Source organism: Thamnophis elegans, chromosome 14 (genome assembly GCF_009769535.1).
Source record: "Thamnophis elegans isolate rThaEle1 chromosome 14, rThaEle1.pri, whole genome shotgun sequence".
Lineage (NCBI taxonomy): Eukaryota > Metazoa > Chordata > Lepidosauria > Squamata > Colubridae > Thamnophis > Thamnophis elegans.
The window spans coordinates 4491807-4513030 of NC_045554.1; the positions used below are offsets into that span (position 1 = coordinate 4491807).

The 21224-nt window shown below is 44.3% G+C and overlaps 1 protein-coding gene across 1 annotated transcript in view; it reads left to right on the forward strand.

Moving 5' to 3' along the window:
- The window catches only part of LOC116517664 (myosin-16), a 59285-nt gene that overhangs the window by 37499 nt on the left and 562 nt on the right, over positions 1-21224 (forward strand). Inside the window, exons 27-42 of the mRNA XM_032230769.1 lie at positions 1309-1365; positions 2894-2980; positions 3221-3466; positions 4657-4774; positions 6812-6939; positions 7401-7597; positions 8323-8455; positions 10874-11090; positions 12061-12197; positions 12780-12883; positions 13591-13783; positions 15098-15301; positions 16294-16419; positions 17322-17492; positions 19270-19470; positions 20666-20893. Of these exons, the coding sequence (XP_032086660.1) occupies positions 1309-1365; positions 2894-2980; positions 3221-3466; positions 4657-4774; positions 6812-6939; positions 7401-7597; positions 8323-8455; positions 10874-11090; positions 12061-12197; positions 12780-12883; positions 13591-13783; positions 15098-15301; positions 16294-16419; positions 17322-17492; positions 19270-19470; positions 20666-20869 (2523 nt within the window). The 3' untranslated portion in view covers positions 20870-20893. The remainder of the gene's footprint in view (positions 1-1308; positions 1366-2893; positions 2981-3220; positions 3467-4656; positions 4775-6811; positions 6940-7400; positions 7598-8322; positions 8456-10873; positions 11091-12060; positions 12198-12779; positions 12884-13590; positions 13784-15097; positions 15302-16293; positions 16420-17321; positions 17493-19269; positions 19471-20665; positions 20894-21224) is intronic.

Consider the following 21224-nt stretch of genomic DNA (forward strand, 5'->3'; position numbering starts at 1 on the left):
AAAAGTGTCTTGAAGTGGGTTGAAAGGAATCGGAAAAAAATGAGAATGGCGAGGAACTGAATTGGGCAGATGTGCAGAGGGGAGAGTTGGAAATAAACAGGAATCGACAGGTTCGCCAATCACTGAACAGATCGAGGACAGATCGGCTAACTCAGAACAGAACAGAGTTGGAAGGGACCTTGGAGGTCTTCTAGTCCAACCCCCTGCTTAGGCAGGGAACCCTACACCACTTCAGACAAATGGTTATCCAACATCTTTTTAAAAACGTCCAATGTTGGAGCATTCACAACTTCTGGAGGCAAGTTGTTCCACTGATTCATTGTTCTCACTGTCAGGAAATTTCTCCTTGGTTCTAGGTTGCTTCTGTCCTTGTTTATAGCAATAGCAGTAGACTTATATACCGCTTCATAGGCCTTTCAGGCCTCTCTAAGCGGTTTACAGAGAGTCAGCATATTGCCCCCAACAATCTGGGTCCTCATTTTACCCACCTCGGAAGGATGGAAGGCTGAGTCAACCCTGAGCCGGTGAGATTTGAACCGCTGACCTGCTGATCTAGCAGTAGCCTGCAGTGCTGCATTTAACCACTGCGCCACCTTGGTTGGTTTAGTTTCCACCCATTGCCTCTTGTCCTGCCCTCAGGTCTTTTGGAGAATAGTTTGACTCCCTCTTCTTTGTGGCAACCCCTGAGATATTGGAAGACTGCTATCATGTCTCCCCTAGTCCTTCTTTTCATTAAACTAGACATTCCCAGTTCCTGCAACCGTTCTTCATATGTTTTAGTCTGCAGTCCCCTAATCCTCTTTGTTGCTCTTCTCTGCACTCTTTCCAGAGTCTCCACATCTTTTCTACATCGTGGCCACCAAAATTTATTTTAAATTTATTTATGTATAACAGAGTTGGAAGGGACCTTGGAGGTCTTCTAGTTCAACCCCCTGCCTAGACAGGAAACCCTACACCACTTCAGACAAATGGTTATCCAACATCTTCTTAAAAACGTCCAATGTTGGAACATTCACAACTTTTGGATGAAAGTTGTTCCACTGGTTAATTGTTCTCCCTGTCTGGAAATTCCTCCTTAGTTTTAGGTTGCTTCTCTCCTTGATTAGTTTCCACCCATTGCTTCTTGTTCTGCCCTCAGGTGCTTTGGAGAATAGCTTGACTCCCTCTTCTTTGGGGCAGCCCCTGAGATATTGAAACACTGCTATCACGTCTCCCCTGGTCCTTCTTTTCCATTCAACTAGACATTCCCAGTTCCTGCAACCTTCCTTCCTACTGCTTCACATCTCATGGTGCTTTTCTTTCTCGTAGGCTCGAATTGAAGAATTGGAAGAAGAACTAGAAGCAGAGCGATCCATAAGGGCGAAGGTAAATCTATTTCTCCATAATCAAAGTGGCCCATTCGGTTCAAGACAATGGTGGCTATCCTACTTCCAAACCACTTTAGAATCCTTACACGGATTGCAGGACTGCGCAAAACATTTCAAAATTAAGCTGTTTCTGAAATTGGATTTGGATTTATTAAATTTATAGGCCGCCCAATCCCAAAGGACTCCGTGCGGCTTACAGAAAATAGATTTTAAAAAGAAGAGAAACAGAGGAAAACAGATTAAAAGAAGCACATCATGCACCCAGTCTAATCGGGGCTGGACCTCGGTCAAGAGGTCAACAGCCCCAGGCCTGTCGGAATAGCCAGGTTTTGATAGCCTTTTGGAAGGCCATGAAAGTGGGTAGGGTCCGGATCTCTGGGGGTAATTCTCCAGGTCATGTTTGAAACATCCTGTCCGGAATTTGGAAATCATTTGTTTTCAGGGCTCTTGAGAATTTCTAATTATCCCAAAACACAGCTAGAAGTTTAAATCAACCTCTGTTTTGTCAGCAACTCGGGGGCAGAACATTTTGATAAAATGGGTTGGATCTTTCCATTGTCAAGCCCAGCCCACCCCAGAAGGTTGTTGTTGGGGGCAAAAGGAAGAAGTATTAAGTATGTTCACCATTTCGAGTTATTTATAAAAACAAGGGCAGGACCAAAAAAAAATCCACAATAAATAAATTAAACATTGACTCTGATTTTCTCTTTCCACCTTGCTTGGCTGTGCCTCCTCATCTTTATTTATGGAGATTTTTAGGACAATGTATTTGGGAAGAAAAAGAAAAGGAAGGAAGCAAGGAAGGACGGGAGGAAGGAAGGAAGGGAAGAGGAGGGAGGGAGGAAAAAAAAAGAAAGTAAGAGAGAGAGAGAGATGGAAAGAAAGAAAGGAGGGAAAGAGAAAGAAAGAAAAAGAAAGAGAGAAAGAAAGAAAGAAAAAGAAAGAGAGAGGGAGAAAAAGAAAGAAAGAAAAGGAAGGAAGAAAGGAAGGAAGGGAAGAGGAGGGAGGAAGAAAGAAAGAGAAAGGAGAAAGGAGAAAGAGAGAGATGGAAAGAAAGGAGGGAAAGAGAAAGAAAAAGAATGAGAGAAAGAAAGAAACAGAAAGAAAGAAAGAGAAAGAAAGAAAGAAAAAGAAGGAAGGACGGAAGGAAGGAAGGGAAGAGGAGGGAGGGAGGAAGAAAGAAAGAGAAAGAAAGAAGAGAGAGAGAGATGGAAAGAAAGGAGGGAAAGAGAAAGAAAGAAAAAGAAAGAGAGAGAAAAAGAAAGAGATGGAAAAAAAGAAGGAAAGAAACAAAGAAAGAAAAGAAAGAAAGAAAGAGGAGAGAAAGAAAGAAAAAGAAGGAAGGAAGAAGAGAAAGAAAGAAAGAAAGAAAGAAAGAAAGAAAGAAAGAAAGAAAGAAAGAAAGAAAGAAAGAAAGAAAGAAAGAAAGAAAGGAGTTTTATACTCCCAACAACAGTCTTCCTCTAGGGGAGATGAGCAGCATAAACATTTAATAAAAGAAAATAACATTAATATCTTGCTTGTAGATTGAGAAGCAACGCAGTGACCTCTCCCGGGAACTGGAAGAGCTAACCGACAGACTTGAAGAAGCTGGAGGTGCTACCACAGCTCAGGTAAACCTCCATCCCTCAAGCTCGCTGATGGCTGTGCCGTGCCCATTCCACAGGCTGAGAAACTGAGTCTCAAAGGAAGGGATCCTTCACAGGACACCCAGCCACCTCTCCCTTTGTACGGTTTTTCAAGCGTTGGAAGTAACGGCGGGTCAGACAATGTTGGGGATTGACGATTTCAAAGGGGAGGCAGGGGGGGACGCCTCTTACGCCTCTTATTCCCGCTCTTCTCTTTGCGCCCAGATTGAGCAGAACCGCAAACGGGAAGCCGAGCTGCTTAAGCTCCGGCGAGAACTGGAAGAAGCCGCCTTGCAGAGCGAGGCCACGGCCTCCACCTTGCGCAAGAAGCACACCGACGCCATGGCCGAGATGACCGAACACCTGGAGAACCTTCAAAGGGTCAAATCCAAGCTGGAGAAAGACAAGCAGGTCATGAAGGCCGAGATCGATGATCTCAGCAGCAGCATGGAAAACGTCCAGAAGTCCAAGGTACGACGAACGAACGAAAAAACCGCCGTTGTGCGAGGCTGGGAACCCCAACCTGGATCCTCAACCGACATCTTCTCTTAGTCATCCTCCAACCAAACATAGTTGAATAGGCAGTCAGGAACATGGTAGATCTTCTCTGAATCCTGTGATGGATTGAGCTCCTGAATGCAGTACTGTGATGGAATAAGGGTCTGAATTCCCAGAAGGGAGGGACCGCACACCAGAGGACCAAGAGACAGCAAAGTTTAGTTGGTTGGTTGGGAGGGAGAAAGTCAGGTCAGCTCCTCCCTAGAACCTCTGAGGATGTTTTTAATGATGCAAGTAGGTTCCTTCAGCTTGGCAAGATTCTGTCTACAGGTGAGGAATGATAAAGGATATTGCTTAGAAGCCTTCTGACCTCGGCTTCCCCAAAAAGCACGAGGGAGAGTCCTGGTCCCGACAAAACCCCTTTTATTAAACGAATGTGAATTCCTCTCAATTCACATCCAGCAAAGGCCGAGGTCAGTCTTTCAAAGGAATATTTATTACCACAGACCTTATCTATCTGGGAAAGCTGCCACGTAAATATTTCCCAAATGTGATGCTGTGCAAGGAAATACTTGGCACAGAGTCTCTGAGATTCACGGACAGATCTTCACACTCCTGAAATGAATGAACGAATGGATTGTTTCCTGCAAAAGCCCCCTCCCCTTTCGCTCCTCTTTTATTTCCTATGGGAGGGGCCATTCACCGTCCACCTGTGACTTTACTCCCAAGTCGACCCTGATTTCTGAGGGTCTGATTTTTTTCTCCTGGCAGCTCTGTGCATGCGCACACTGGGAACAGGCTCCAGCTGCTCCTCTGCCTCACTGCTGTCTAGTTCCGTAGGCACCTGATCACTGCCAGATGACCTCGGCCCCTTCTCTGCCTCCGACGCAGAGCCCTCGACCGAGCCTCCCCCAGACTCCAGGACTGGCCCATGCTCCTCCCCAACCCCCTCACTGTCCGACTCTGCTGCCAGCTCTGCTGGCAGGCCACAACAAGAAGAGCCTCAATGTGTCTTTCGTAATTCTGGGGGACGGACAAGTGCCATACTACTGTTAGTTACCTGCAGCAGAGTCCAGTTCCAAGGACTGCCGTTTGGTTTTGCTGAAATGTAAGCAGGAACTCTGGGTTGTTCTGAAGTTGTCTTCTTCTTTGTATCCTTGCAGATTAATGCCGAAGCTCATGTCCGCAGATTGGAGGACAACCTGGCTGAAGTCAACGCCCGATTGGCTGAGATGGAACGGAATCAAGCAGAAACGAACGCCGTTAGGAACAGACTCCAAGGTTGGTTTCGTCGGGGGGCCCTCCCGAGTTCCCGCTATTTTATTTTGTTTCGTTTTTCATTGTGTTGTCCAACAAGAGCCGAGGTGGCGCAGTGGTTAAATGCAGCACTGCAGGCTACTTCAGCGGACTGCAGTTCTGCAGTTCGGCTGTTCAAATCTCACCGGCTCAGGGTTGACTCAGCCTTCCATCCTTCCGAGGTGGGTAAAATGAGGACCCGGATTGTTGTTGGGGGCGATATGCTGACTCTGTAAACCGCTTAGAGAGGGCTGAAAGCCCTATGAAGCAGTATATAAGTCTAACTGCTATTGCTATTGCTAACTGTACAAATGTTTACCCTGACCGCTAGCAATTCCAGCCTCGTGTCCTTCGTTTCCACGTCCTCGTGTCTGTAGTTTTTCATTCATACCGCAGAGAAATTGTGTTTCCCCTTTTCAGGTAAAATTAGATGCACGATGGGCGACCTTTGAAGGCCGGGCTTCATTTATCTTGTCTCTTTTTGTGTTCCTCCAACCGTATCACTAAACTTGGGCGAATGGATTGCCAAACCTTGATGCTTGATTTCCTGCCAGCTTGAAGCAAAGAATGAGCCAAAGCTATGGGTTGCATTGTAAATGAGGCATAGCTCAAGCATTTCATTTCATTTCATTTATTATATTTATATGCCGCCCTTTTCCCCCGAAGGGGACTCAGGGCAGCTGACAAGTCAAATCTGGGAAGGGGGTGTACAGACAAAATAATAAAAATAAAAAACAAACATGACAATACATAATTTAAAACACACAACAGTCATACCATTCGAGATGGGGGCAACAGCTCTTTAGCCCCACGCCTGTCGGAACAGCCAGGTTTTAAGGGCTTTGCGGAAGGCCTGGAGGGTGGTGAAGGTTCGAATCTCCACGGGGAGTTCGTTCCAAAGGGTCGGAGCAGCCACAGAGAAGGCTCTCCTCCGGGTAGTCGCCAGTCGACACTGGCCGGCGGATGGGATTTGGAGGAGGCCTAATCTGTGGGATCTAATCGGTCTAGTGGAGGTGATTGGCAGCCATAGAAGAAAGGCAGAAGAAAGATTGTCCAGCTACCCACTGATCAGAAACCCCCCTCTCCCCGCCCGAAATTTCAGTCCTGCTCCCACGCATATAACCCTCACCCATTGGTCCAGTCTTCCACAACCATCACTTTCATAAACTTATGTTCAATCTCCTGGGCTCCAGAGGGTTAACATCATTGCCCAGAGGCTCATTGGTTTCCCTTTCCATTCCTTGGAAGAGCTTTATAGTTCCCGCTGCCTTAAGAAAGTTCAAAACTGTCAGAGTTTTGGCAGTGTGACTATGATTATGAGATAAACCCCAGGAGCAAAACAGCACACAGCACACAGAGCCTTTAGGCAATTAATAGTGGTTTATATACAAATATATACAGACAAATGCATGATAGATAAATCCCTTACCACTCAGCTACGGACACAAGGAGAGAAATGAGATACATGACGAGAGGGAGACAAAAACACCCTCTAATGGCCATTACACACACACATATTGCTGAATCATCATCATTGCATCAACTTACAGTTTACAACTTACAAACTTACGTCAGCTGGCAGCTATTAAATCCTCATTACCTGACAAAAACATCCTTAAAGATCCATCTCATCCTAGGTAGCCTTTTTTTTTTTGAACAATTACCATCTGGCAGACGGTACAGGACAATAAAAACAAGGACAAATAGGCTGAGAAACAGCTTCGATCCCAGAGCAGTAACTACATTGAATTCTACTGTACGGTGCAATATTATGAGGGGTTTTCAATTCAATTGTATAGAATGTGAAGGATGTGTGTTTTGGTGTTATTTGGTTAGTTTTCTTATGTACACTGAAGGTGGCATTTAATTTCGTTGTACGAGGTACAATGGCAATAAAGCAAACTAATCTGAAGATCATGCTGAGTGAAACATCAGCCAATCAAGTATGGAGAGATGGATGGAGAAATCAATCGATCCATAACCCATTTCTCCTCCATTCCTTTTTTAATCCTTCCCTTGCAGCTGAGAACAACGAGCTGAGCAGGGAGCATGAAGAAGGTCAGTCGCGGCTCAATCAAGTCCTTCGGGTCAAGACATCCCTCACTTCCCAAGTGGACGACTTCAAGCGACAGCTGGACGAAGAATCCAAGGTAAGTTCTTGGAACGATGGGCCCAGCTGCTGATGGAAACCCAAATCACGGAAGACAAGCACAGAGAACTCCAAATGAAGAAGTCCAAACTCGCCTGGTTCTGAAGGTTGAGAATCAGAGCATGCCAAGACCTCACGCGTTGATGTTCCTCACATGGGTTTTGGCCACAGATCCCAACATCTTGGAGAAACTTGATCATGGCTCTGTAGGAAGTTGTCCTAAAAGCAGATTTTTGGGACATCTCCTACCAAAAAAAAACCCAACAGATTTTGGCTTTTAGGGAGATGGTCAAGATTTGCCAGACATTCCGAAATTAACTATTCATAAAGCTTGTTTTCGGAGAATTAAAGAATTGGCTAGTTATGATTTTCATCTGAGGGTTTTTATAAGAGAAACTATAAACAAAGTAAAGGAAACATGGGGAAAGGACATTCATCTGCTACAACCATGTTTGTTCTTAGGCCCGCAGTGCTGCAGTGGTCAGTCTGGCCAACACCAAACACGACCTGGATTTGATCAAAGAGCAGCTGGAGGAGGAGCAAACCGGCAAAGCTGAGCTCCAACGCTTGGTCTCCAAGCTCAACACCGAAGTTACAACCTGGAGGACCAAATATGAAACCGATGCTATTCAGAGAACAGAGGAACTGGAAGAGACTAAGTGAGTAAGGTGGTAGAGAGCAGGTTGTAGGTCTTAGGACACCTGGAGACCTGATGAGGGATTCTGAGAAGTTCAGTTGTTGTGGGGAAGGGTCGGACGAGGGATCCGCATCGGAGGCAGAGATGGGGCCAGGCCCGTCTGACAGTTATCAGCTGTCTTCGTAGTCGGAAATCAGTGGGGCAGAGGAACAGCTGGAGCCTGTTCCCAGTGTGCGCATGCGCAGAGCTGCCAGAAGACAAGAACAACTAAGGAAGCAGGGTCAACCTGGGAGTAAAGCCACAGGTGGACAGTGATAGGCCTCTCCCATAGGAAATAAAAGAGGAGCGAAAGGGGAGGGGGCTTTTGCAGGAAAGAATTTATTTGTTCGTCAGTTCATTTCAGGAGTGTGAAGATCTGTCCGTGAATCTCAGAGACTCTGTGCCCAAGTCTTTCCCTGCACAGCACCTCATTTGGGGAAATATTTACATGGCAGCTTTCCAAGATAGATAAGCTCTGTGGTCATAAATACTCCTTTGAAAGACTGTTTTCCAGGCCTTTGCTGAAGGTGAATGAGAGGAATTCACATTCGTTTAATAAAAGGGGTTTTGTCGGGACCAGGAATCTGCTTTGTGCATTTTGGGGAAGCCTAGCTGAGAATATCAGTGATATCTAGAAGGTTATCATCATTGTTTGACCCATCTTGTATCTGGGGCGTTTCTTCTTCTTCTTTTGGGGTCTGCTTGCAGGAGAAAACTGACCGCCCGTCTTCAGGAAGCAGAGGAAGCGGCTGAAACTGCGCAAGCTCGAGTAGCCAGCATGGAGAAGTACAAGCAGAAGCTCCAGATGGAAGTGGAAGATCTAACTTTGGATCTTGAAAAGGTAAAATAACCAGGGTTAAACTGGTGTTCCTGGGGATGAGAGCCTCTTCTTGGCATCGAGCCCCAACTGACCAGGTTCGCACGATGCGGTATGGCAACGCTAATGAAACCAGATAAGGTTTATCATCATGTGTGAACTCAGCAAAGAAACATTGCAAGTAGGCTTATAGTTAGATCTTTCTGATCTTGGAAGGGGGTGAGGCCACATAAATGGATTTTTTCTCCTGGAGGCTTCATAGGCAGGTTGGAGAGTTTAGTTTAGTTTAGTGTTTAGTGTTTTTTTTAGTTTTTAGTTTTTTTAGTTTTTAGTTTTTGTTAGTTTTTAGTTTTTTTAGTTTTTAGTTTTTTTAGTTTTTAGTTTTTGTTAGTTTTTAGTTTTTAGTTTGTTTTTAGTTCTTAGTTTTTTAGTTCTTAGTTCTTAGTTTTTAGCTTTTTAGTTTTTTAGTTCTTAGTTCTTAGTTCTTGGTTTTTAGTTTGTTTTTAGTTTTTAGTTTTTTAGTTTTTAGTTTGTTTTTAGTTTTTACTTCTTAGTTCTTAGTTTTTAGTTTGTTTTTAGTTTTTAGTTTTTAGTTTGTTTTTAGTTTTTACTTCTTAGTTCTTAGTTTTTAGTTTGTTTTTAGTTCTTAGTTTTTTAGTTCTTAGTTCTTAGTTTTTAGCTTTTTAGTTTTTTAGTTCTTAGTTCTTAGTTCTTGGTTTTTAGTTTGTTTTTAGTTTTTAGTTTTTTAGTTTTTAGTTTGTTTTTAGTTTTTACTTCTTAGTTCTTAGTTTTTAGTTTGTTTTTAGTTTTTAGTTTTTAGTTTGTTTTTAGTTTTTACTTCTTAGTTCTTAGTTTTTAGTTTGTTTTTAGTTTGTTTTTAGTTTTTTAGTTTTTAGTTTCTTTTTAGTTTTTACTTCTTAGTTCTTAGTTTTTAGTTTGTTTTTAGTTTTTAGTTTTTAGTTTGTTTTTAGTTTTTAGTTTTTAGTTTGTTTTTAGTTCTTAGTTTGTTTTTAGTTCTTAGTTTGTTTTTAGTTCTTAGTTTGTTTTTAGTTCTTAGTTCTTAGTTTTTAGTTTTATAGTTTTTTAGTTTGTTTTTAGTTCTTAGTTTGTTTTTAGTTCTTAGTTTTTAGTTCTTAGTTTGTTTTTAGTTCTTAGTTCTTAGTTTTTAGTTTTATAGTTTTTTAGTTTGTTTTTAGTTCTTAGTCTGTTTTTAGTTCTTAGTTCTTAGTTTTTAGTTTTATAGTTTTTTAGTTTGTTTTTAGTTTTTAGTTTGTTTTTAGTTCTTAGTTTGTTTTTAGTTCTTAGTTTGTTTTTAGTTCTTAGTTCTTAGTTTTTAGTTTTATAGTTTTTTAGTTTGTTTTTAGTTCTTAGTTTGTTTTTAGTTTTTAGTTTGTTTTTAGTTCTTAGTTCTTAGTTTTTAGTTTTATAGTTTTTTTAGTTTGTTTTTAGTTTTTAGTTTGTTTTTAGTTTTTTACTTTACTTTTATTTTATACTTTACTTTTTACTTTTTTACTTTATTGTCTTTGCACATCATACAATGAAATTAAATGCCATCTTCAGCGTACATTACAACTATAAAAATAAAAACACAAAGCACCCATCCTTCACGTTCTATATAATTAAAATTGAAAATCCGATACTGCCATTAATATTGCACTATACTGTAGAATTCAATATAGTTACTGCCCTGGGATAGAAGCTGTTTTTCAGCCTATTTGTCCTTGGTTTCTGTTTTATTTTAAAACAGGAGAGCAACAATTGGATTTGTTGCAAAATCTTAGAGATGTGACTTTGGAGGGCTCTAGGAAGAGCAAAAAATGGATTCCCCCCAAAAGGGCTAGGATTGGCCACTTCTGATTTAATACGATGATTTAACCTTATCCTATTACCCAAAATGACGCCACCGAGATTAAACGGTGAACCACAAATGATAGGCACCCTTGGTACCAATAAATATCCTGCCAGAGGCAACATCAGTACCAAAGAAGTTGGTTTTGTCAACTCATAAAGTTGCCATGGTGAGGAAAAGGTGGGGAGCGCATTCCACGCATACCTTCGAGTAGAGTCGGATCTTTCATTACCACAGCAGCCTTGTGAGGCGTGCACCTCGTTGGTGAATGTGATTTATGACACAGACTGAGGGCAGGGAAGAAACGGGGGCAAAGTTCAGCCATAATTAAAACGCGGTCAGATCTGACTGCAATGCGGTATTGCCAAAATGGTGCTCCTAATAAATGACTGGATTTTTTTTCTTTTGAAACTTGGCTTGAGGCTCACGAATTTATTAGGGCATCTTTGGGAAACCTGACGGGTTTCTTGTTAGAAGGAACCTCAGAAACAGAGAATGACGAAGACCGAGAGACAAGGCTTGGGAGCGCACGCAAGATCATCCGTGGTGGACCTCAAGGCTGAGAGTGATGCTTGTCTTCTTCTCCTTCCCAGTCCAACGCAGCCTGTGCTGCCCTGGATAAGAAACAACGGGCCTTTGACAAGATGATGGCCGAATGGCAGCAGAAGTGTGAGGAGCTCCAATTGGAGGTAGACAATTCCCAGAAGGAATGTCGCATGTACATGACGGAGAACTTCAAGCTCAAGACGGCCTATGAGGAAGCCCTGGAGCAGCTGGAATCCGTGAAGAAGGAAAACAAGACTCTTCAGGGTGAGTTCAGGTGGTCCTTGACGAAAAAACGTTCATTTAGCAACCACTCAAAGTTACAGCGGTACTGAAAAAGTTTACTTTTACCACCAGTCCTCGCGTTTAGGGCCACTGTGGCATCCCTGCCGTCATGTGATCAAAATTCGCGACCTTGGAAAGTATCCTAAATGCCCTAGGGTCATGTGATCATTCTTTGAGAGACCGCCTCCTGCCAATTACCTCCTCGCGACCAATTCGATCACACAGATTAGGCCTCCTCCGAATCCCATCTGCCAGTCAGTGTCGACTGGCGACTACGCGGAGGAGAGCCTTCTCGGTAGTAGCTCCGACCCTGTGGAACGATCTCCCCGTGGAGATCCGTACCCTCACCACCCTCCAGACCTTCCGCACAGCCCTTAAGATCTGGCTATCCCGCCAGGCCTGGGGTTAGATTGTAATCCGTCCCCACCCGAATGAATGAATGTTGTGTTTTATTTTAATTATGTATTGTTATATGTTTTACTGTTTGTGCTCCCCCCCCCTATGGATTGTAAGCCACCCTGAGTCCCCCCCAGGGAAAAGGGCGGCCTATAAATAAACTTTCCTATTCCTATTCCTTTGGGACTTTCCCAGCTGGTTTTCGACAATAATAATAATAATTAGAACACAGCTGGAAAGGATCTTGGAGTTCTTCTAGTCCAGCCACCTGCTCAAGCAGGAGACCTTACACCATTCCAGACCAGTGGCTATCTAAAACCTCCAGTGATGGAGCATCCACAACCAGTTCTTCCCCTGGTTAATTGTCCTCACTGCTAGGATGTTCCTCCTTAATTCCACATTGCTTCTCTCCTTGAATGGTTTCCATCCATTGCTTCTTGTCTTGCCTTCTGGGGCTTTGGGAAATAAATTAATCCTTCTCTTCTTTCGGGGCAGCCTCTGGTCAGCTTGAATAAATATCTGTACGTGCCTCTTTTTGTTTTGTTTTTTCATTCAGAGGAAATCAAGGACCTCATTGACCAGTTGGGTGAGGGAGGTAGAAGCGTCCACGAACTGCAGAAGATAAAGAAGAAGTTGGAAATTGAAAAAGACGAGCTCCAGGTGGCCCTGGAGGAAGCTGAGTCTTCCCTGGAGGTACTGTTGAACGTGGAATCAAGGGCGGGCTGTGGGGGTCGCAGGGGTTCGGAAGAACCTCTAGGTAAGATTCTGTGCAGTTCGGAGAACCACCTAATCTCACTCCTGGCTGGCCCCGCCCACCCTATCCCTCCCAGAAGTCCCCACATGATCCATTTTAGATGCAGGGCATACACAGAGGCTTAGGGAGGGCGAAAAACTGGCCTACTGGAAGTTCAGAGGGCCTCCGGAGTCTGGGGAGGCCGTTTTCACCCTCCCGGAGGCTCGCAAAAAACCTCCGGAGCCCGGGGAGGGCAAAAACGACCCTCCTCACCGTGGTGCAAGAGGCCAACTAGGCCATGCCCACCCAGCAACCAGGTAGAGAGAACCCACTGCTGAAATTTTTGAAGCCCACCCCTAAACGCGGTAACATCTTCCATTGGTTTAGTCCTTCTGATTCTTCTTTGTCATCTACGCATCCTTGCCTCGAGGATTCGGACTCTCAAGGCAACACGAAAGGGTTCCTCGCTGCATGAAAAGAACCCTGGGGGCTCCGGCTTGGGGAAACTGAGGCCATGGTTCTCCCCCTCTCTTTGCTGACAGGTGGAAGAGAGCAAGCTGATTCGCATTCAGCTGGAGCTGGCTCAAGTCAAGGCAGACATTGACAGGAGAATCCATGAGAAGGAGGAGGAATTTGAAGCCACAAGGTTTGAAACCTATTCTCTGTTCGGTTGTGAGATTCCCCTCCCATCATCCTCCAACCTATACAGCTGTTGTGGCGGGGCTGAGGCCATTCTGGCAGTGATCAGATGCCTTTGAAGCTAGACAGCAGTGAGGCAGAAGAACAGCCTCCAAACAGCCTTCCCATTATCGCCATAATAATGGAGAGCCGAGGTGGCGCAGTGGTTAAATGAAGCACTGCAGGCTACTTCAGCTGACTGCAGTTCTGCAGTTCGGCTGTTCAAATCTCACCGGCTCAGGGTTGACTCAGCCTTCCATCCTTCCGAGGTGGGTAAAATGAGGACCCGTATTTTTGTTGGGGGCAATATGCTGACTCTGTAAACTGCTTAGAGAGGGCTGAAAGCCCTATGAAGCGGTATATAAGTCTAACTGCTATTGCTATTGCTATAATGGTGATGTGGGTTGGGGAGATGGAATTTGTGGGGCACTGCACCTGGCACTACAGTATGAGGGAGGGGCTGCATTCCAGGGGACCAAAAGACAGCGAAGTTGGAAGGAAGATGGTCAAGTCAGTTCTTCCTTAGAAGTTCTCAAAGAATGTACATGCACTTTGCTTTAATTTGGCAAGATTCTGTCTGTAAGTGGGGAACAATAAAGGAAAATGCTTAGGAGAATCTCAGTGGGTCTTTCTTGGTTTTTGGAGCCTGGCCATGACTTTTGCTCACCTCTGTAGGAAGAATCACCAGCGTGCCATCGAATCTCTACAATCTAGCCTGGAACTGGAGGCCAAGGGGCGAGCAGAGGCCCTGAGGCTGAAAAAGAAGATGGAGACAGACCTGAATGAAATGGAGATCCAGCTGGACCATGCCAATAAGAACAACAGCGAGCTGGTCAAGACCTTGAAGAAACTCCAGCAACAGATCAAGGTGAAAGAAGTTACGGGAAAGGGGATCCAGAAGAGAGCAGAGCAAAAACTATAACTCCTTAGTCGTCTTCTCCATATAGCAGCTCCTTCTCCTGTTTTCCTCTCAACATCCATCTTTGTGAGATAGGTTGACCTGACAGAACATCTGGTCCAGGGTCCCCTAGGAAGCTTCTGTGGGTGAAAGTAGACTAGAACCTGCTCCTCATCCAACTCTTCCACCACTCCACTTCACTGGCTCTTCTTGAGAAGGTTCCCAATGTTGGAACCTTCATCTTGAAGGAACCTGCTGAACATGTAACAAGGCCTTCAAAGCCAGAAGAAAAGTAAAGCTATCCTAAAAGGCTACAACCCAGAAGGAATCTCACTGAAGGTTTATTGTAGGACACGAATTAGCAAAACCGTAGCGTATATCCACAAGTAGGCTCTTACAAAATAAAGTCCTTTGGAACTTCTCCTAGCCGAGGTGGCGCAGTGGTTAGGGTGCAGTACTGCAGGCCACTTCAGCTGACTGTTATCTGCAGTTCAGCGGTTCTAATCTCACCGGCTCAAGGTTGACTCAGCCTTCCATCTTTCCGAGGTGGGTAAAATGAGGACCCACATTGTTGTTGGGGGCAATATGCTGACTCTGTAAACCGCTTAGAGAGGGCTGAAATACCTATGAAGCGGTATATAAGTCTAACTGCTATTGCTATTGCTATTCTTTGCTAAACATGACCTTGTTTTTAAGGCAAGTCCACCCTCTTCTCAAGTTCTTGTCCTACCTAGATACAGGTGGAAGTTTCAAAGCAGCAGGTAGATTTAAGATTCCATCCTGGATATATTTCTTGGGTCTCCACCCCCTGTTGATCAGGATTTATCTAGGAGTTGGATTCAGCCGGTTTGGAGCGGTTTATCGAACCAGTAGTTTCAAGGAGTGGCTGGCCCTGCCCATCTCCTCCCAGGAGTCTCCACACGGCCCGTTTTGGATGGCAGGTAGGTGCAGAGCCTGCACGGAGGCTCTGGGAGGGTGAAAAACGGGCCCATTCCTGGAAGTTCCGGAACTCCAGAAATGGGCCCATTTCCAGCCTTCGGAGGGCCTCCAGAGGCCGTGGGAGGCCATTTTTGCCCTCCTTGAGGCTCAAGGAAAGCCTCCAGAGCCTTGGGAGGGCACAAATGCCCCCTTCCCCCCGCTGCCGTAGTGTAGGAGGCTGAGTAGGCCATGCCCACCATAGCCACGCCCACCCAGCAATCGGGCAGAGAACCGGTTGCTAAGCTTTTTGAATCCCACCCGATGGCTCAGACTAAGCACGGGATTCTGACACTTTTCTGCCTCCAGGACATGCAGATGCAGATGGACGAAGATGCTCGCCAACACGAAGAGCTGAGGGAACAATACAATCTTCAAGAACGCCGGCTCAGCCTTCTCCAGACGGAGTTGGAAGAGGTGCGCATCGGCCTGGAGGGCAGCGAACGCTCACGGAAGCTCATCGAGCAAGAATTGGTGGATGTCTCCGAAAGGCACAACGAACTCAACGTTCATGTGAGTCAACCTCTATGGCCTCCATCTCCTATGGGGAGGAACGGACTGACCGTGGAAAACAGGCCATTGGCTCAGTTCTTTTTTCATTTAAACCTGTATTTTTCAACCTGGACAACCTTCAGATCTGTGCAGATCTCTCTGGGGAATTCTGGGAGTTGAAGTCCACACATCTGAAAGTTGCCAAGGGTGAGAAATGCTGATTTAAACAATCCTTTAGGGAACGTATAGGGTGACTCTGTGGCTAAGACAGTGAGCTTGTTCATCAGGAAGGTCGGCAGTTCGGCGGTTCAAATCCCTAGCACCGTGTAACGGAGTGAGCTCCCGTGACTTGTCCCAGCTTCTGCCAACCTAGCAGTTCGAAAGGATGTAAAAAATGCAAGTAGAAAAATAGGGACCACCTTTGGTGGGAAGGGAATAGCGTTCCGTGCTCCTTCGGCGTTGAGTCATGCCGGCCACGTGACCACAGAGATGTCTTTGGACAGCGCTGGCTCTTCGGCTTTGAAATGGAGATGAGCACCACACCCTAGAGTCAGGAACATACCTTGGGGAACGGAATTTAAATCTCATCTCAGGCAAGAAATAAGCCATTTAACCATTATATTTTAATCTACATATTACACAAGTTTCCCAAACTTTGCCACACCTCAGTCACCCAATCTGACCTTGTGAGGAGATAATGAGGAACAAATCTCATCCGTCAACAGTTGATGTACCATCATCTTATCAGTTACTTAAGAGGCGGGGGTCTGGAACCCACCACTAGCTCTAACCTAAGTCCCAAAGCTTGGAAGAATAAAACTTTGGTCCCGTTCGACCAAATTGGATCCTGCGTCGAAACCTAAATTAAGTTTTGACAGCGTTCCGGCTTTGCGTACGGAAACGTCATCCCTCTTTCAGTGGCCGTCCATTCTGAAGGAGGGTTCGTGATCCATAGCTTGACCGCTCCCCTGGTTGAACAGGTCCTACTTTGAGGTCTCCTTTTCCTCCTGCAGAACCAGAGCTTGCTAGTGATCAAGCGCAAGTTGGAATCTGACCTCACGCGCATCAGCAACGAACACGAGGAACTCATCAGCGAATTCCGATCGACGGATGAGAGGGCGAAGAAAGCTGTGGCGGATGTGAGTTTGTGGTTCTGGATCTGGAAGAAAGTGTCATTGTTCTATATTTCTTTGAGTGACAGAGGCCTTTTATTTTTTACTTTTTTATTATATATATATATGATATGATATTTTTATAATTTTATTTTACTTTATCTCATTTTATTAATTTTATTTCATTTTTCTTTTATTGTTTTCTTTTATTTTTCATTTCATTTATATTTTATTTTATTTTATTATTTTCTTTTCTTTTATTATTTATTTTATTTCTCTTTTATTTATTTTTCACTCTTGTACCAAATTTTTTATTTTTATTTTATTATTTATTTTCCTTTCTCATTTTCTTTTCTTTTATTATTTTTCTTTTATTTTATCTTATTTTATTAATTTTATTTCATTTTTCTTTTCCTTTCTTTTCTCTTTATTTTATGTTTTCTTTTATTTTTCATTTTATTTATTTTTATTATTGTTTTCTTTTATTTTCATTTTGTTTTATTTTTTATTCATTTTTCACTCCTCTTGTACCAAGTTTTTTTATTTTATTATTTCTTTTCTTTTCTTATTTTCTTTTCTTTTAACTTTATCTTATTTTATTAATTTTATTAATTTTTCTTTTCTTTTATTGTTTTTTTGTTTTCTTTTTTTAAATTATTTTCTTTTATTATTTTTGTTTTCTTTTATTTTTCATTTTATTTATATTATATTTCATTTTCTTATTTTTTGTTCCATTTTTTTTAAAAAAAAATTTTTATTATTTATTTTTTACCCATCTTGTAAACAACATGACATTTTTTCAAAGGTGCCCTCTGCCTCTGGGAACCTCTGGGCCTGCAAATCTTTCTCTCGGAAATTGCAAAATTCAAATTATAACAATTTGGTGAAGTTCGGTCCCCCTTAATTCCCTTTCGCTTCATTCCCTCCAGGCCACCCGCATGGCTGAAGAACTGCGGCAGGAACAAGATCACTCCATGCATCTGGAGAAGATCAAGAAGAACTATGAGATCACCATCAAGGACCTGCAGGTCAAGATGGAAGAAGCTGAGCAACTGGCTCTGAAAGGTGGGAAAAGGACCATCATGAAGCTGGAGACCCGGGTAAGGACCTCTCCCCACCCCATCCAATTTCCAGTTCCTAACACTTCCCACATTCTTTGGGGCATCTGACCAGGGGTCATAGGACATAGAATCATAGGGTTGTCAGGAGGCCTTCTACTCAAACCCCTGGGTCAAGGCAGGAGATCTTATACCATCCTGGACAAGTGTTTTTTTTTATGGGGAGATTGCAGTAGCCTTTTCAAGAATTGTAGTATTGGAAGGCATCTTGGAGGTTTAATCCGACCCCTGCCCAAGGAAGGAGTTCTTACACAACTGGTTGTTCAATCTCTTCTTAAAAACTTCCAGTGTTGGAGCACTCACAACATCAGAAGGCAAGTTATCCCACTGATTAATTGGTCTCACTGTCAGGAAATTTCTCCTTAGTTCTAGGTTGCTTCTCTCCTAGGTTTGTTTCCGCCCATTGGTTCTTGTTTTGCCTTCAGGTGCTTTGGAGAATAGGTTGACCTTATTATTATTATTATTTATTAAATTTATAGGCCGCCCAATCCCGCAGGACCTCCCTCTTCTCTGCCCCTCAGATATTGGAAGATGCTGCCATGTCCCCCTTAGCCCTTTCTCTTCTTTAGACATACCTAGATCCCTCAGTCAATCATCATATGCTTTAATCTCCAATCATATGCTTTACCCTCTAGAAAGCTGGCTGGGGAATTCTGGGAGTTGAAATCCGCCAGGCTTCAAGTTGTCAAGGTTGGAGACCCCTGGTCTAGGAAAGGCACTCTATTGTCATGCAAGCTGGCTGGGGAATTCTGGGAGTTGAAATCCGCCAGGCTTCAAGTTGTCAAGGTTGGAGACCCCTGGTCTAGGAAAGGCACTCTATTGTCGTGCAAGCTGGCTGGGGAATTCTGGGAGTTGAAGTCCCGCCAGGCTTCATGTTGCCAAGGTTGGAGACCCCTGGTCTAGGAAAGGCACTCTATTGTCATGCAAGCTGGCTGGGGAATTCTGGGAGTTGAAATCAGCCAGGCTTCAAGTTGCCAAGGTTGGAGACCCCCCTGGTCTAGGAAAGGCACTCTATTGTCATGCAAGCTGGCTGGGGAATTCTGGGAGTTGAAGTCCACCAGGCTTCAAGTGGCCAAGGTTGGAGACCCCCCTGGTCTAGGAAAGGCACTCTATTGTCATGCAAGCTGGCTGGGGAATTTTGGGAGTTGAAGTCCGCCAGGCTTCAAGTTGCCAGGGTTGGAGACCCCCCTGGTCTAGGAAAGGCACTCTATTGTCATGCAAGCTGGCTGGGGAATTCTGGGAGTTGAAGTCCGCCAGGCTTCAAGTGGCCAAGGTTGGACACCCCCCTGGTCTAGGAAAGGCACTCTATTGTCATGCAAGCTGGCTGGGGAATTCTGGGAGTTGAAGTCCGCCAGGCTTCAAGTTGCCAAGGTTGGAGACCCCCCTGGTCTACGAAAGGCACTCTATTGTCATGCAAGCTGGCTGGGGAATTCTGGGAGTTGAAGTCCGCCAGGCTTCAAGTGGCCAAGGTTGGAGACCCCTGGTCTAGGAAAGGCACTCTATTGTCATGCAAGCTGGCTGGGGAATTCTGGGAATTGAAGTCCTCCAGGCTTCAAGTGGCCAAGGTTGAAGACCCCTGTTCTAGAATCTTTTCTTTGGATCATGGGGACCAGAATTGGATGCAGTATTCCAAGTGTGGTCTCACCAGTGTACTATAAAGCGGCACGATCGCTTCTCACGGCCGTGCCCGTCTTACGACCTTCCCTTTCCCTCCCCTTGGAGGCAGATCTCCCAACCTTGGCCTCGGTTTCCTTTTCAGATCAAGGAACTGGACACCGAGCTGGACTCCGAACAAAAGCGCCACGTGGAGACGGTGAAGCTGCTGCACAAGAACGAGCGGCGTCTGAAGGAGCTGGTCTTCCAGACGGAGGAGGACCACAAGACCAACCAGCGCATGCAGGAACTGGTGGAAAAACTGCAGAACAAGCTGAAGATCTACAAGAGGCAGATTGAGGAGTCTGTATGTACTGTCACTAGTTATAGTATAGTTATATAGATAAAATTATTTTATCTATTATTTATCAGCACAAATACAACACAAATGTAACAAAAGGCAACAGTAAAAATATTGGGTTTCTGTCTGAATGGTCTCTTGTGACGAGCCGATAGACAGAATGGAAGCAGTAAACTTCCTCCCATATTTGGGCATACCAGGGGTTGTGACTCTAAATACATACCTATTTCCCTGGCTCAGCTGTTAACCTTGTGGCTTAATGGTTAATACATCTGCCTAAGATGCAATACAGCACAGGTTCCAATCCCAGTAAGGATATGGCTAGCAAATGAGAGCTAAATAGCTTGAAATAGATCTATACTAGTCTCCCTTTATTTATTTATCAGCACAAATACAACACAAATGTAACAAAAGGCAACAGTAAAAATATTGGGTTTCTGTCTGGATGGTCTCTTGTGATGAGCCGATAGACAGAGAATGGAAGCAGTATGCTTCCTCCCATATTTGGGCATACCAGGGGTTGTGACTCTAAATACATATAGATAAAATTATATATAGTTATGCTATAACTATAACTATACACATAGACACATAGTATAGTTAAAGTTTAGTTATATAGTTATATAGTTTTAGTTCTATTTATATGTGTGTGTATAGTTTTACACACACACACACTATGATCAGGATTGATCGAGGGGTGGGATTCGGCTGGTTCAGGCTGTGCAGAAGAAATTCAGTTCACAATCCGCTGGCTCACTGGTGGCTGGTGATTGAAACACATAAGTGAATGTCGCTCCCGTCACCTTGAGTCCAGAAGCAGCTCCATAGGTGGAAGGCGTAGACATTTTGGTGACGTACCGACGTTTAGTACCGTAAGGAGCCTCAGGGTAAAGGAGTCGAACGGTCTGCCAGTTTGAACTGAGGTAACGGAACATGAGGCAACTGGCAGTTGGAACAGAGTCCTTTTCAGGTGGGGAGGGGGAGTAGAACTCCTTAGCATCAGAGCATGTTAATTACTGTATAAGAAATACTAATGATTTGAGTGTCATTTCCAAAAATCCTTTCTTAGCAAGGACCTAGAAGCCAAGAAGAACATGCATACATGCATATATGTATGTGCATATACACATGCACACACATATGGCATTTATATAAATGTGTTTCATACATAAATAAAAACAAACCCTTATCTCCATTGCAGGAGGAGCAAGCAAACCAGAACTTGGCCAGGTACCGGAAAACAGTGCACGAGCTGGATGATGCTGAAGAGAGAGCAGGCATGGCGGAATCCGCCCTGAACAAACTCCGCACCAGGCACCGCCTCTCCACTGGCAAAGCCTTCACATCCGTGGAGATCATCCAGGTCTCCAAATCAGGCAGCTCCAAGTCAGTTGCCGAGGAATGAAACTCCCCTCTGGCCCTGCAGCCGGTAGGTATGGCATCGCTTAGCCATGGTGGCCCAGAAGGAAACTCTCCCCTCCCTTGACTGAGTGCATGCGTTAGGATACTCATGCGGAAATCACAATTCCGGGGTTTAAATTAAAAACTTTTAAAGACTTTTAATGACTTTTAAAGACTTTTAATGACTTTTAAAGACTTTTAAAGACTTTTAAAGACTTTTAATGGGTTACATGGCTGTGAAAAACATCTGAAAGGCTGTTTTAATGGCCACTTGCAGGAGCACTGATCTAGACTGAAGCCCAACCTTCCCGTTGAGCTTGTTTTGTCTTGTGCCGTTGGTTGGTCACCAACCTTGGCGC